The sequence below is a fragment of the Pangasianodon hypophthalmus genome, chromosome 20, assembly GCF_027358585.1.
Source record: "Pangasianodon hypophthalmus isolate fPanHyp1 chromosome 20, fPanHyp1.pri, whole genome shotgun sequence".
Taxonomy (NCBI): Eukaryota; Metazoa; Chordata; class Actinopteri; order Siluriformes; family Pangasiidae; genus Pangasianodon; species Pangasianodon hypophthalmus.
Window position 1 is genome coordinate 1037197 of NC_069729.1, and position 15812 is coordinate 1053008.

General features: G+C 39.0%; 1 protein-coding gene and 1 long non-coding RNA gene across 5 annotated transcripts in view; one reads left to right on the forward strand and one right to left on the reverse strand.

Moving 5' to 3' along the window:
• LOC117599904 (uncharacterized) overlaps window positions 1-15812 on the reverse strand; it is a 95947-nt gene that overhangs the window by 33003 nt on the left and 47132 nt on the right. For all 4 annotated transcript variants that reach the window (XR_008300595.1, XR_008300597.1, XR_008300594.1 and 1 more), the window contains one exon: window positions 14591-14673. This is a non-coding gene — a long non-coding RNA (uncharacterized LOC117599904). The remainder of the gene's footprint in view (window positions 1-14590; window positions 14674-15812) is intronic.
• On the forward strand, window positions 1588-12319 carry LOC113539531 (myosin heavy chain, fast skeletal muscle). Its single transcript, XM_034314219.2, has 40 exons — window positions 1588-1739; window positions 2184-2396; window positions 2501-2644; window positions 2739-2895; window positions 2995-3022; window positions 3140-3251; window positions 3330-3422; window positions 3573-3636; window positions 4102-4200; window positions 4290-4393; window positions 4489-4627; window positions 4711-4829; window positions 4928-5077; window positions 5165-5335; window positions 5439-5745; window positions 5937-6004; window positions 6086-6173; window positions 6272-6389; window positions 6519-6642; window positions 6798-6934; window positions 7050-7305; window positions 7387-7629; window positions 7719-7895; window positions 7986-8131; window positions 8232-8322; window positions 8409-8798; window positions 8891-9017; window positions 9098-9216; window positions 9338-9534; window positions 9630-9813; window positions 9904-10069; window positions 10154-10278; window positions 10363-10671; window positions 10764-10967; window positions 11063-11188; window positions 11273-11443; window positions 11532-11636; window positions 11723-11818; window positions 11921-12052; window positions 12203-12319. Exons 2-40 carry the CDS (start codon window positions 2196-2198, stop codon window positions 12221-12223), a joined length of 5808 nt encoding a protein of 1935 aa, XP_034170110.2. The 5' UTR covers window positions 1588-1739; window positions 2184-2195; the 3' UTR covers window positions 12224-12319.

The following is a 15812-nucleotide window of genomic DNA, read 5'->3' on the forward strand; positions in this document are numbered from 1 at the left end:
GAACAAGGAGACTTACTTCCAAGATGACAGCAACTGGGAGCCCTATGTAGCGTAACTACGCTTATGTATACTGCAATCTGAAGTGCACACAATTCTTCAGGCCCACACCAGACCACTAGCTGGTTTCTATATTTGTATTTATTCCTAATAGGAACATTCTGCTTGTAATATTCAGTTTCAGCATTTCATTTTATGAATCCAGCTAATCACTTCTAAATTTCACTGCCTTGTAAGCAACTGCCAAAGCCTATCTTTCTTTGGAAAAGAATGTTATGGTCTGCCACTGGTAATCAATCTTAGACTAAAATTTGTGCCATCTTAATTTGATACTATGGTGGCACTAAAGAGCACTAAATGTTAGATCCCTTAAAACTTGCCGTGTATCCAAGTCATGTCTGGGCACGTAATGAGGATTTGTCAAAATAACTAAAAGAAAAAAAAAACTCTTGTTGAAAGCTAAAGGTAACTATTTTTTTTGTTTTGTTTTGTTTTTAGTTAAACATTTTTCAGTTAACAAAATTTATTCACGTTTGCATAAATGTTTAAATCACAAACCTCAACTTTGAAATCTTGCCGTATTTTTTAGAAAAGCTCAAAATATACCAAAGTATATTTTTTTCTATGAATTGAGGAGATATTGAGACAATGTGGATTATGCCATAAACATTTTTAACAGAATGTGAAAAACAAACTCACTTCATAGTGGTATATTTAAAAAAAGCAGTATGTTTTCTAAAAATTTGCTGCTTTCTTTCTTTCCTTTTTCTTTCTTTCCTCTTGCTTACACGTACTAAAATTATTCATGATTTTTCCACACAAAATATATTATTGGCAATAGGTGAAATCTAGGCTGAAAACTAATGACTGCTTTTGGAAAACTGTCTTCTTGGAAACTTGATTTATATATTTGGAAATGATGGCACTGACCATGAAATTGAACACCAGTGAGATCAGAGTGCTTCTCCACGGCCAATTTTAGTACCTCTTCAATGCCAGAACTCATAAAATAAATGTCTGGGCTCATAAACCTTTTTAAAAATCACCAAATATAAAAAATGTTTAAAAACAATAAATAATTAAAACAAAAAGCTCCAACAACACTGTTTTAAGAGTAATATACATTTGATTTTACAGGATATTCAATAGAAACAGCAATCCAAACATGATCAGAAATATATTCTGAAAAAGAAAAATGTATAAACGGAGAGGGGTTTAAGTGTAATTATTTATGCTAATTCCAATATGTAAATTGATAATACATTGCACTGGAAACTACTGGGCTTTCTCTACTTTGCATGACAAGAAATGAATAGTTAGTAATATAATAAAGAAAACTACATTTTCAAAGAATCCTTCTAAGAAACACGAGCATTTGCAATTGTATGACACCAAGGCATGTCCTTAATAGTGTTACATAAAGCAAAAATACATTGCATCAACTAATGCTACATGGCCATATATAGCGAGACAATTCTGCTGAGTGAACGGTAATGCTGCTATATAACAGGCTCCCCCAAGGACTGAAGGAACCTCAAGCTCCCTGCCAAGGTGAGGAAGTCTCCAGTCCAGTGCTGATGTGTTTGAGAATTATCTTTGTATACTGTCTGATTTGTAAAAAATGTTGCATTTCATCATTGTTTACACTGAATGTCTTAACTGAAGTTTACTTCTTTTTTCAGTGTTCACAATCCACCAGCCAATCTACCATCTGCCAATTTCTCCTCTTGACATCTAACAAGGTACAGTGTTAAAAATCGTAATGGTAAAAAAACGGATTAATTCAAACATGCATAATGTGTATTTATGTACTGTGTATTTTGTCAGGCCATGTAAAAAAAATGCGAGGAAATCTCTTTAAAGACCATAGAATGTATTTTGGGGAAAAAAAGATATGCTAAAAAGTTGTGAAGAAATACACAGACACCCAAACTGTCAAGCTGATGTCAATTATTAATTCAGTGATTTGACCTCAGTGGAAATTTGTGATGAAGTTGAGATAGTTTTACTGTAAAAGCAAGTCTTCTCAAATAGCAAATAGAAAATATAAATTAAGCTCATGATCCCTAGATGAACTTTGCAGGAGATATGTATATATGACATAACAAAATTCATTTATAAAACAGACAACTAGATGACTTTGTCCAAAGTAAAATAATCTACGTTTATATTATTCGGCTCGACAGTAACCTGCCACCATGGGAGATGGTGAGATGGAATGCTTCGGCCCGGCGGCCGTCTACCTCCGGAAGCCGGAAAAGGAGAGGATTGAGGCTCAGAACAAACCTTTTGATGCCAAAACAGCAGTCTTTGTGACCGATGCCGCTGAGATGTACGTCAAGGGTACACTGAAGAGTAAAGAGGGTGGCAAAGCCACTGTCGAGACTCTGGACGGCAAAGTAAGTGACAAGATAACTGACACATCTAACAGTGTCAAGATCCTACATTTACTGTATACTCCTATATAACTAACCATATGTGTTTTATCACTGTTATTTTATAGAGTGTCACAGTCAAGGAAGATGACGTCCATCCTATGAATCCTCCCAAGTTTGACAAAATTGAGGACATGGCCATGATGACCCACCTCAATGAACCTGCTGTGCTGTTTAACCTCAAAGAGCGTTACGCAGCATGGATGATCTACGTAAGTTTAACAAAGAATTGATCAATTATGAAAGAGAAATATAAGAGAATGTGCTGACACAAACTGATTAATATTTCTCTGGACTCTCCTTCAGACCTACTCAGGGTTGTTCTGCGTCACTGTGAACCCCTACAAGTGGCTCCCAGTGTACGACGCTGTCGTTGTGTCTGGATACAGAGGCAAAAAGAGGATTGAAGCCCCACCTCACATCTTCTCCATCTCTGATAACGCCTATCAGTTCATGCTCACTGGTATGATATTGCTCATATTTCTAACTGTTCCTATTAGTCACTTTATAAATAGTTGTATGCATTATACAAAATGTTTAATGAATTCTATTACTCCTTTAGATCGTGAGAACCAGTCAGTCCTGATTACGTAAGTCAAAACCTCTTCTTAAATTATAATTCCCTAATAATGACAGAGGTTCTTCTCTAGATATATGCACTTGTATTGAGCAGTAGTTCATACTGTGCTCTGCTGTTCTACCCCCAGTGGAGAATCTGGTGCAGGAAAGACTGTGAACACAAAACGTGTCATTCAGTACTTTGCGATGGTTGGCATGTCTTCAGGGAAGAAGGCAGAGCCTACACCTGGCAAAATGCAGGTAAGTGAATAATTATTACTGTTATATATCAGAATCAGTCTTCAGACTCCTCACTAAAATACCTGCCATCATCACTAGGGGTCACTGGAAGACCAAATTGTTGCAGCCAACCCCCTGCTGGAGGCTTATGGTAATGCCAAGACCGTGAGGAATGACAACTCCTCTCGTTTCGTAAGTTCACACATACTAGATGTATAAATCAAAGATTGTGGTATGCAGCCACATGACTAAAATGTATATCAAATACATGCAATATATATATATATATATATATATATATATGTGTGTGTGTGTGTGTGTGTGTCTTTTTTTAATTTACAGGGTAAATTCATCAGAATTCACTTTGGCCAAACTGGCAAGCTGGCCTCAGCTGATATTGAAACATGTAAGTTTTAATAACTATGAATATTCTTGAATATCATTAAATATTCCTTTAAAATCTTGTTGATGGACAAAATGAGATTGAAAGCACATGAAAAGAAAGTGTTACCAGCATTTTACTACCATCTGAAATGTGATTATGGTAATAAATTCTACTCACTAATGGAGAAGCCATAATTACTAGGTGATAATGGCAAACAGCACTAAAAGGACCATGGTAACTTAATGGCTTAAAGCTTATATAAATCTACATTAATACAAATGAGGAAAAACTCTAGTCAGTAATGCAGGAAACAGAAATAACAGTTTAATCATTAACAATTCAAAATGCTGAACCCAGAACACAAAGGTGCAAGCACACCTGACCTGGCAAAATTGTTCAACGACATTTATCTGATTAATGTTCACAAGTGATATATCATAAAATAAACATGAGACACTGCTTAACAAAATCAATTCTTGTCAACAGATCTGCTGGAAAAGTCAAGAGTCACTTTCCAGCTGTCTGCTGAGAGAAGCTACCACATTTTCTACCAGCTCATGACTGGACACAAGCCAGAGCTGCTTGGTACGAAATCTCATGAGCTGTAATGGTGCCAAAATTCTTTTGAAGAACATATTTGTATGAATAATATTTAATTTTTTATCTTTATACAGAGGCACTGCTCATCACCACCAACCCCTATGACTACCCTATGATCAGCCAGGGTGAAATCACAGTCAAGAGCATCAATGATGTGGAGGAGTTCATTGCCACAGATGTAGGAAGAAATTATTTGTTGTAATTTCACAAAAGACATGTGTGTGCCTTAATTCCAAAGATACACATGACTAATCTCTTCTTTTCATCTCACAGACGGCCATCGACATCCTCGGTTTCAGCTCTGATGAGAAAATTAACATCTACAAGCTGACCGGTGCTGTGATGCATCATGGCAACATGAAGTTCAAGCAGAAGCAGAGGGAGGAGCAGGCTGAGCCTGATGGCACTGAGGGTACATTTAAAAAACATTCACAAGATTTATTTAGAACAAGTAACCTGAATTTTTAATGACTAACATGGCTTTCTTGAATTCAGTGGCCGATAAAATCGCCTACCTTCTGGGCCTGAACTCAGCTGACATGCTGAAAGCTTTGTGCTACCCCAGAGTCAAGGTCGGAAACGAGTTTGTGACCAAAGGCCAGACTGTACCTCAGGTAATGTCTTATTATTCAAGTGAGAATAAAGTTTTGTTTGTATAGAAAGCAAAAATTGCAGGACGATCCTTAATAAAGCTCACTTTTGTATTATTCAGGTGAACAACTCTGTCATGGCCCTTTGCAAATCCATCTATGAGAAAATGTTCTTGTGGATGGTCATCCGTATCAATGAGATGTTGGATACAAAGCAACAAAGACAGTTCTTCATTGGTGTGCTGGACATCGCTGGATTTGAGATCTTTGATGTAAGTAATTGTTTTTCGGTATGATGGGTGTTCTGTTGGTTTTTACAATACTTTGGCAATGTCTAATATATTGATCTACTGTAACAGTTCAACAGCTTGGAGCAGCTCTGCATTAACTTCACAAATGAGAAACTGCAACAGTTTTTCAACCACCACATGTTCGTGCTGGAACAAGAGGAGTACAAGAAAGAAGGTATTGAGTGGGAGTTCATTGACTTCGGTATGGACTTGGCTGCCTGCATTGAGCTTATTGAGAAGGTAAGTTATTATGGGGTCAGTAATACCATCAACGTTATCAACAAAATAAGATTTTCAACAATAATACAGCAGTGATCACTCATGAAAAATCTGTCACCAACAGCCAATGGGCATCTTCTCCATCCTTGAAGAGGAGTGCATGTTCCCCAAGGCTACAGACACATCTTTCAAGAACAAGCTTCATGACCAGCATCTTGGCAAATGCAATGCCTTCCAAAAGCCAAAGCCTGCCAAAGGCAAAGCTGAGGCTCACTTCTCCCTGGTGCACTACGCCGGCACTGTGGACTACAACATTAGTGGATGGTTGGACAAGAACAAGGACCCACTGAACGACTCTGTTGTGCAGCTGTACCAGAAGTCAGCAAACAAACTGCTGTCCTTCTTGTATGCAAGCCATGCATCCACTGATGGTAAGATTAATAGTTTTAGCGTAATTTATTGTAACTAAAATTGAACAAAACTAAAACCTGATTTTTTTTGTATAAACACATTCTGCTGAAATCAGGACTACTAGCCATTAACAAATGTGATTCTTCTGGTCTGCAAATGTAGATATGTGAAGAAAAATTTAACCAATAAATTATAACTCTCTAATGTTCAGCTGATACTGGTGGAAAGAAAGGCAAGAAGAAGGGTGGTTCCTTCCAGACAGTGTCTGCTCTCTTCAGGGTAAGTGTTTTGGCTTATTGGTTGTGATTATACAGTATATAAACTAGGTAATGGCTTACTTGTAATGTGTGACTTCTACAGGAGAACTTGGGCAAGCTGATGACCAACTTGAGGAGCACTCATCCTCACTTTGTGCGTTGCTTGATTCCTAACGAGTCTAAGACCCCAGGTATACTGAATTTCATTTAGAACTATGCTCTCAATATGCTATTCCGGCAATATAAGAGGTCCCTTAAGAGAAACATAATAATATTTCTATTTTTCTAGGTCTGATGGAGAATCATCTGGTCATTCACCAGTTGAGGTGTAATGGTGTGCTGGAGGGTATCAGAATCTGCAGAAAGGGATTCCCCAGCAGAATCCTCTATGGTGACTTCAAGCAGAGGTATTGTGAATCACATAGTTTATATAAACACCTGAAAAGTGCCTTTTGCATCTACACGTGGGACCAAGAAATGAAAATTTGGCAAGAATACACACATTATATATTCTTTAATACATGTTTTTCTTTCAGATACAAAGTCTTGAATGCCAGTGTCATCCCAGAGGGACAGTTCATTGACAACAAGAAAGCTGCAGAGAAACTCTTGGGCTCCATCGACGTGGACCATACCCAGTACAAGTTTGGACACACCAAGGTTTGTAGTTTTGTTAGAAAGAGATTTCCAGAAAATTAGTGCAACTCAAGAAATCTAAAAGAATTCTACAATAACGAGGGCAAATTATGTATTGTATTTCCATTGATTCTGGAATACAGACTCATTATTTTGAATCTCCCTAAATGAACCTGCAGGTGTTCTTCAAAGCCGGTCTGCTGGGTACCCTTGAGGAGATGCGAGATGAGAAACTGGCATCACTGGTGACCATGACTCAGGCTTTGTGCCGTGGCTACCTCATGAGGAGGGAGTTTGTCAAGATGATGGAGAGGAGGTATGTTTAGATGACAAAAGCACAATGCTTAAGTTCAAAATAAACAAAGCCACTAACCATTAAAAACTTAAGACTGAAGCAGGTCCATACTGACCTTGTTCATATTAAATTCCAGGGAATCCATCTATTCCATCCAATACAACATCCGCTCATTCATGAATGTGAAACACTGGCCATGGATGAAGCTGTACTTCAAGATCAAGCCTCTTCTCAAGAGTGCAGAGACTGAGAAGGAAATGGCTGCCATGAAGGAGAACTTTGAGAAAATGAAGGAGGACTTGGCAAAGGCACTGGCCAGAAAGAAAGAACTTGAGGAGAAGATGGTGTCTCTGCTGCAGGAGAAAAATGACCTGCAACTGCAAGTAACAGCTGTAAGTATTTCAAGTCTTGTTAGTATGTCTCTGTAGAATAGAAAAAATAAAATCATGATAATAAGCTATCTGATTCAACAGGAAACAGAAAACCTTGCTGATGCTGAGGAAAGGTGTGAGGGGCTCATCAAGAGCAAGATCCAGCTTGAGGCCAAGCTCAAGGAGACTACTGAGAGACTGGAGGATGAGGAGGAAATCAATGCTGAGCTGACTGCAAAGAAGAGGAAACTGGAGGATGAGTGCTCTGAGCTGAAGAAGGACATTGATGATTTGGAGCTCACCTTGGCCAAAGTGGAAAAGGAGAAACATGCCACTGAGAACAAGGTTGATATTAGCTTAAGTAAAGTGAACATATTTTACTTTTAAAATAAGAATATAAACAGACAACTTACTATTATAATGCTCTTTCATAGGTCAAGAACCTCACTGAGGAGATGACCTCTCAGGATGAGAGCATTGCCAAGCTCACTAAGGAGAAGAAAGCCCTCCAAGAGGCACACCAGCAGACTCTGGATGATCTCCAGGCAGAGGAAGACAAAGTTAACACTCTGACCAAATCAAAGACCAAGCTTGAGCAACAAGTCGATGATGTAAGACCTTAGTAGTCTATGTTTAATGAAATATTTCATAAATGTGTTATAGACTGTCAAGTGAAAATGTAACATTTCCCACATACACAGCTCGAGGGTTCTCTGGAACAAGAGAAGAAACTCCGTATGGACCTTGAGAGAGCCAAAAGAAAGCTTGAGGGTGACTTGAAACTGGCCCAAGAGTCCATAATGGACCTGGAGAACGACAAGCAGCAGTCTGATGAGAAGATCAAGAAGTGAGTGGGTCTAAAAGAAAGAATATATTCTAGCAACAAATACAGAAACGTTGATAAAAATATTTGCTTCATGATTACTTTTCCTGTTTCAACAAAACAGGAAGGACTTTGAAGTAAGTCAACTTCTGAGCAAGATTGAAGATGAACAGTCACTGGGTGCTCAACTTCAGAAGAAGATCAAAGAACTCCAGGTAATAATGAGATTTGAAACACCTTGACACTAGGCTGTGCAAGCAAGACCATTCATTCAGACAAGACTAACTTTTTTTCATCTTAGGCTCGCATTGAGGAGCTGGAGGAGGAAATTGAGGCTGAGCGTGCAGCTCGTGCTAAAGTCGAGAAGCAGAGAGCTGATCTCTCCAGAGAACTTGAGGAGATCAGTGAGAGGCTCGAGGAGGCTGGTGGTGCCACTGCTGCTCAGATCGAGATGAACAAGAAGCGTGAGGCCGAGTTCCAGAAACTGCGTCGTGATCTGGAAGAGTCCACTCTGCAGCACGAAGCCACGGCTGCTGCCCTCCGCAAGAAACAAGCTGACAGTGTTGCTGAGCTTGGAGAGCAGATCGACAACCTTCAGCGTGTCAAACAGAAGCTGGAGAAGGAAAAGAGCGAATATAAAATGGAGATTGATGACCTCTCCAGTAACATGGAGGCTGTGGCCAAAGGAAAGGTATCAGAATGGACTTTACTTCTTATAGCTGAGATATTAGATAAAGAGTACTGAAACAAATTACCTTGAAACTTTTTCCTATTATGCTTTAGGCTAACCTAGAAAAGATGTGCCGCACCCTTGAGGACCAACTGAGTGAACTCAAGACCAAGAACGATGAGAATGTCCGCCAACTGAATGACATTAACACACAAAAAGCACGCCTCCAGACTGAAAATGGTGAGTATTTCAACTTTTCAATTATGTAATCAAAATATTGATGTGTAACACAAAGCTAATTCCACTGTTGTCGGCGACAGGTGAACTTGGCCGGCAAGTGGAAGAGAAAGATGCACTTGTTTCCCAGCTTACAAGAGGAAAACAAGCTTACACTCAGCAGATTGAAGAACTCAAGAGAGTCACTGAGGAGGAAGTGAAGGTAAATAATGAAACTAATTAAACAAATCTGCCCAGTCCTTTAACGTACATGTGGTAGTGTGATTAAAACAATCCGTATGAATGAGTGAACTTGCAAACTGAAAATCAAACCTTACTTTTAGGCCAAGAACGCCCTGGCTCATTCTGTCCAATCAGCCCGTCATGACTGCGATCTGCTCAGAGAGCAGTTTGAGGAAGAGCAGGAGGCCAAGGCTGAGCTTCAGCGTGCAATGTCCAAGGCCAACAGTGAGGTGGCTCAGTGGAGAACCAAATACGAGACTGATGCCATCCAGCGTACAGAGGAGCTTGAGGAGGCCAAGTAAATTCAAATCACAATGACAAACAGCTGTGTTTAAACAAATAATCCACATCATAGCCAAAGTTACAACACATTGCTGATTCACCTCCCTATAGGAAAAAGCTTGCTCAGCGTCTACAAGACGCAGAGGAATCCATTGAAGCTGTGAACTCCAAGTGTGCTTCTCTGGAGAAGACCAAGCAGAGACTGCAGGGTGAAGTGGAGGACCTCATGATCGATGTTGAGAGAGCCAATTCCCTGGCTGCCAATCTTGACAAGAAGCAGAGGAACTTTGACAAGGTGAACATCTGTTACTTGACCAAAAATACAAAAGTTATTAAACTGGCACAAGCATAATGTTTACATGATCCTATTTAATGTGACACTTAGGTCTTGGCAGAATGGAAGCAGAAGTATGAGGAAGGCCAGGCTGAACTGGAAGGAGCTCAGAAAGAGGCTCGCTCTCTCAGCACTGAGCTCTTTAAGATGAAGAACTCATATGAGGAAGCTCTTGACCAGCTGGAGACTCTGAAAAGGGAGAACAAGAACCTCCAGCGTATGTTAAACAGAAATTCACATGTAATTTTGTAGTACTCTTAAAATGAAAAGAAACAAACAATTACTTCTCTCTTTTCTGCAGAGGAGATCTCTGACCTGACTGAACAGATTGGTGAGACTGGAAAGACCATCCATGAGCTGGAGAAGGCAAAGAAGACAGTGGAAACTGAGAAATCAGAAATCCAGACTGCTCTTGAAGAAGCCGAGGTAACTATGCATAACTGCAACAAGCAGAAATAAAGTAAAACTAGATCTGCATTATATTGTTCAACATTCAACATATTTCTTAAGGGAACACTTGAACATGAAGAGTCCAAGATCCTTCGTGTCCAGCTTGAGCTCAACCAGGTTAAGAGTGAGATTGACAGGAAACTGGCTGAGAAGGATGAGGAGATGGAGCAGATTAAGAGAAACAGCCAGAGGGTGATTGAGTCCATGCAGAGCACTCTGGACTCTGAAGTTAGGAGCAGGAATGATGCTTTGAGGGTCAAGAAGAAGATGGAGGGAGATCTCAATGAGATGGAGATTCAGCTGAGCCATGCCAACCGCCAGGCTGCTGAGGCCCAGAAACAGCTCAGGAATGTCCAAGGACAGCTCAAGGTCTGCCTTAAGTTTTTTTTTTATTCACAACAAAAGCTTACAATTGTTTAATATGAAAGTTCTAGTCAAAGTGATATCCACTTTCACATCAGGATGCCCAACTGCACCTTGATGAGGCTGTCAGAGGACAGGAAGACATGAAGGAGCAGGTGGCCATGGTGGAGCGCAGGAATAATCTGATGCTGGCAGAGATTGAGGAACTGAGAGCTGCACTGGAGCAGACAGAGAGAGGACGCAAAGTGGCCGAACAGGAGCTGGTTGATGCCAGTGAGCGTGTGGGACTGCTGCACTCTCAGGTAGGATCTACTAGCTGTTCCGATGTTGCTCTTTGCTTTTTCTTTGATATTTTGTGAAAAAACATCTAATGTCATCTTGTTACCACTTTTGACAGAATACCAGCCTGCTCAACACCAAGAAGAAGCTCGAGGCTGATCTGGTGCAGGTCCAAAGTGAGGTGGATGACACCATCCAGGAGGCCAGAAATGCTGAAGAGAAGGCCAAGAAGGCCATCACAGATGTGAGTGGCTAACTCAATAGAAACAGTACCACTGTGAATTACAGTTAACCCGAAAACTAAATTGCTGATATGGTCATACACTAGGCTGCCATGATGGCAGAGGAGCTGAAGAAAGAGCAGGACACCAGTGCCCACCTGGAGAGGATGAAGAAGAACCTTGAGGTTACAGTCAAAGATCTGCAGCACCGTCTGGATGAGGCTGAGAATCTCGCCATGAAGGGTGGAAAGAAGCAGCTCCAGAAACTGGAATCTAGGGTATGTTGCAATATTTAAACATTGTGCATAATGCAACTAGCAAATCATTTTATTAGAAGGTTTTCTACAAATGAAATGTCTGTTCTAGGTGCGTGAACTGGAGAGTGAGGTCGAAGCCGAGCAGAGACGTGGCGCTGACGCCGTTAAAGGAGTCCGCAAATATGAGAGGAGAGTGAAGGAGCTCACCTACCAGGTACAGAATATACTTGGCAATATGTAGTCCATATGAAGAGAAATAATTAAACTAAGTAAAAGCTAAATAAACACCAACAATTGCAGACTGAGGAGGATAAGAAGAATGTGACTAGACTGCAGGACCTGGTGGACAAACTGCAGCTGAAAGTGAAGGCCTACAAGAGACAGTCTGAGGAAGCTGTAAGTTTACAACCTACACTGGTCATTCATGCAGTGCATCACAATGACAAACATGCAGATATTTTACTTAACACTAAATTGAATGTGACTTGCTGATCACAGGAGGAGCAGGCCAACACTCACCTGTCCAGGTTCAGGAAAGTGCAGCACGAGCTGGAGGAAGCTCAGGAGCGTGCTGACATCGCCGAGTCCCAGGTCAACAAGCTGAGAGCCAAGAGCAGAGATGCTGGAAAGGTATTCCATTTAGTTAATTCAAATATCAAATATCATTCTAAAACCAGTCTGCATTCTCAAGAGCATAGTTGGAAGCATACAAAATATTTAATAATCATACACTGATTATTGCATTATTTTGTAAGTTAACTCATGTTTGTTTATTTTTAGGGCAAGGAGTCAGCTGAATAAAGGGTGAAGAGAAGACAAGACAACAATCATATAATATGCCGTTGTTTTTGTCCTTGCTTAAGCTATAGGTCCAATAAACTCTGTAACATTGATGTACTTCAGAGTCGGCTCATTTATTCAGTTCCTTCAGTACAGAAAATTCATTGAAATGCTGAAAATGGAGAACTTCAAATAGAGCACTTCAAAAATCTTAAAACACAAACTTCCACATATAAAAAGAATGTGACTGTACTGTTTCCAAATTGAGTACTGGTCTAGAGAAAACTCATAAAAATATATTAAACAAATTTTTGGAAATTTTGTCTGGTTCCTCTCAAGGTTTCTTCCTCATATCATCTCATTTTTCCTTGCCACCATTGCCTCTGGCTTGCTTATTAGGGATAAATTCATACATTTACAATTTATATCCTGAATGTATTTATTTCTGTAAAGCTGCTTTGTGACAATGACCATTGTTAAAAGCACTATACAAATAAAATTGAATTGAATTGAAGTTTTGGAAAAGTACAGTACAGCGCAGGCGTAGAAGTTTTATTCCATAATCTCAGGTATAGCACCAGCTGGAGGAAGCTAAATACATGTTACTCTGAGCTGAGCAACATAAAACTGTGTAACAAAAACAAAATTAGCATAGTTTAATAAAGAAGCACTTAAACATATAAAGTGCAATTAAAAAAGTATTCAGACCTACACTTTACTTTATCTTCATGGCAGAGATCCTTATGGTTATGTGCCTAAGCAAAAGCCAGTCTTCAATAAAAGGCATTTGACCAGTTCTTTGGAACTGTCAAAAAGCACCGTAAGGAACCTCAGCTCACAAGGAACTAAAATCTACGATATAATGAAACCAAGATTGAATGCTTTGGCCTGAAAGCCAAGCCTTATATCAGGAAGAAACCAGCCACTGCTCATCACCTGGCCAATCCCATCCCTACGGTGAAACATGATGGTGAGCGCATCATGCTGGGAGGGAATTTGCAGATCTAAGTACTGATGCATCCTTGTGGAAAACATGCTCAGTAGTACCGAGGACCTTAGAGCGGGGTGAAGGATCACTTTCCAATAAACAATGACACAAATCACGCAGCCAAGACAATATCGAAGTGGCATTGAGACTGTGTGCAAAGAATAGACATGTGTGAACGTCCCTGGGTGGCCAACACACAGCATGGACTAGAAACCAATTAAACATTCCTGGAGAGATGTAAAAAGAGTGATACAGTGATGCATCTAATCAGAGAGAGCATGTCCCCAAATCTCCAAATCCAGGCTAGGAGCATTATACCCAAGAAGACTTAAGACAGTAATCTGTAAAATGTACTGAGTAAAATAACAAAATGAGGAAAAAGGAATGGAAAACTATTTTTGGGATGAACTAAATAGAAATAAAACTAAAAATGTAAAATCTAAAAAACACAATAAACAAAAATGAACAAAAACAATTTTTATATCACCTTCAGAAGAGGCCTAAATAACAAGGCTTCCTGAATCTAGGCAGAAATCTTGAGCCATTAGAACTCTGCTGTATGAGTTTCTATATCCGTATTTATTCCTACTAAGGGCATAGCATTCTTGATATTGAGTTTCAATTGATTCCAGTGTAACTCAGGAGCTTCTGCAAATGCATCTGCCAAAATATATTATTTTTCATATTGGCAGGAGATTATAGTTATAGTATAATCTCCTGCCAAGATGAAAAATAATATATTTCTGGCAGATGCATTTGCAGAAAGATATTATTTTTCATTTTGGCAGGAGATTATTGTTTAGTATTAAATCTGAGCCTATCTTGGCACATTAATTTGATCTCCTGCTAGCCAAGAGTAGAACCATAAGACCAAACATGTCTTATGACTTTTGGAAATAAGCAAAATATAATATACAATATAACAATCAAATTGGAAATATTCCATTATGCATGAATATTTCAGAAAACAGAAACGATGTAACGTATAATGATCATTATCTCAACTCAAATCTGGTCTATTTCACTCTGTTCAGACGTCATTTTCACCTTTGGATTGTGTACTGGAATCTAACTTTAGTGAAGCTACCTTGCACATACATCCTGTCTCTGGATTCATTTGCTTCAGACAGAGCAAAGAATCAATAATCAATCTTTTATTCAAAGTAAAAATAATAATCAAAGTAATCAATAATCAATCTTTTAAAATAATTATATTAATAATCAATAAAGGTCCTCTGTTTTACAGCAGCTGTCTTAATAGAAAGCTCATATTTTGAAAATTAGATAATCACCTGCAAACTGCCATGTTGTGTAAAGTATTTAGAATAAAGAGAATTATACAGTTTATGAGATTTAACAGTTAAAATAAATTTTATGAGAGAAAATATGACATCACTTACCCGGTGAGATGCAGCAAAGGTGATTTTTTGGTACCAGTTCAAGGGACAGTGCTGAGTAATGAATCAATGTTCAGAACCAAGAGCTAGAAAGATGAAAAGACAAAGCACAATATAAATTCAATATGAATTACAATATATAGCTTCCTACTGATGATACGAGTTTCTGCTAAGACATGCAATTTCAACTACATCTGTTAAATTTCATACCTACACCGACGCATGGTGCACTACAAGAACAGAGGATAGCTTTCAGATAGGACTTGCATTCACAGTGCTAAAAATAAAAAAGGCGAATGTGGTGTGATGCTACAGCTGCAGTGTGCAGAAGAGGACTTTCATCCAAGTGAACATTTAGACAGGCATTTAAGATGATCATTTGTAACCCACTGTCCCTTTAAAACTACAAAGGGACAGCTATCAAACTGCATTAGCTAATGTGCTATAAAAGTGGTATAAACCATACCAAAATTTATAGAGATATAATATAACTGACCATAAGCCCATAAGCCCATGAAGCCATAAGCCTTTACTCTGAACCTAAAATCCCCATATTATACTGAATCCACCAAAAATTAGGTAAATTTGAACTCAAACAGGACTTACTCAGAGACTGCCTGAGAGCATCTGGGAAAGTTTTAAGGAGTCTGGCTAAACTCTTTTATACACACTTCAGTAGGGGACTAAAATTCTTGAGTCCTGAGACCACAGCTGATGTGGTTTCTATATCCGCATTAAATCCTAATAAGAAGGTTAAGCTAAGATAGGGTTTCAGAAATTAAATTTGTGAATCCAGTTCATCACTGGCAACAACTTTGATTGCCTAGTAATTATCTGCCAAGGGCGTATTAACTTTCATTTAATACTACATGTTAGAATATGGTATTGGAAACAGATCTTCAGATTTCTGAAAATAGTGAGGTGATTTGGCAACCAGACAGGAATGTGTGTCAGGGTGCATTACAGCCTCGTCTCTAGTGCTCCTGGGATAGATAAGGATAAAGCACTTACTGAACATGAATGAAAGAAAAAAAACTAAATGAAATATTCAAGCACTTTGTTGGCATATCTGTACATGTACAAATATTGCTAAATTTCTGCATCTGTGAGTAGCATAGAATAGGTAGGGAGAAAGTCTAATAAAGCATGATTCATTTTGCTTCTGTTTTTAGACCTGGAACTTGGAATTGAATCGTTTTGGCAGTTTACAAAGGACACATGATAT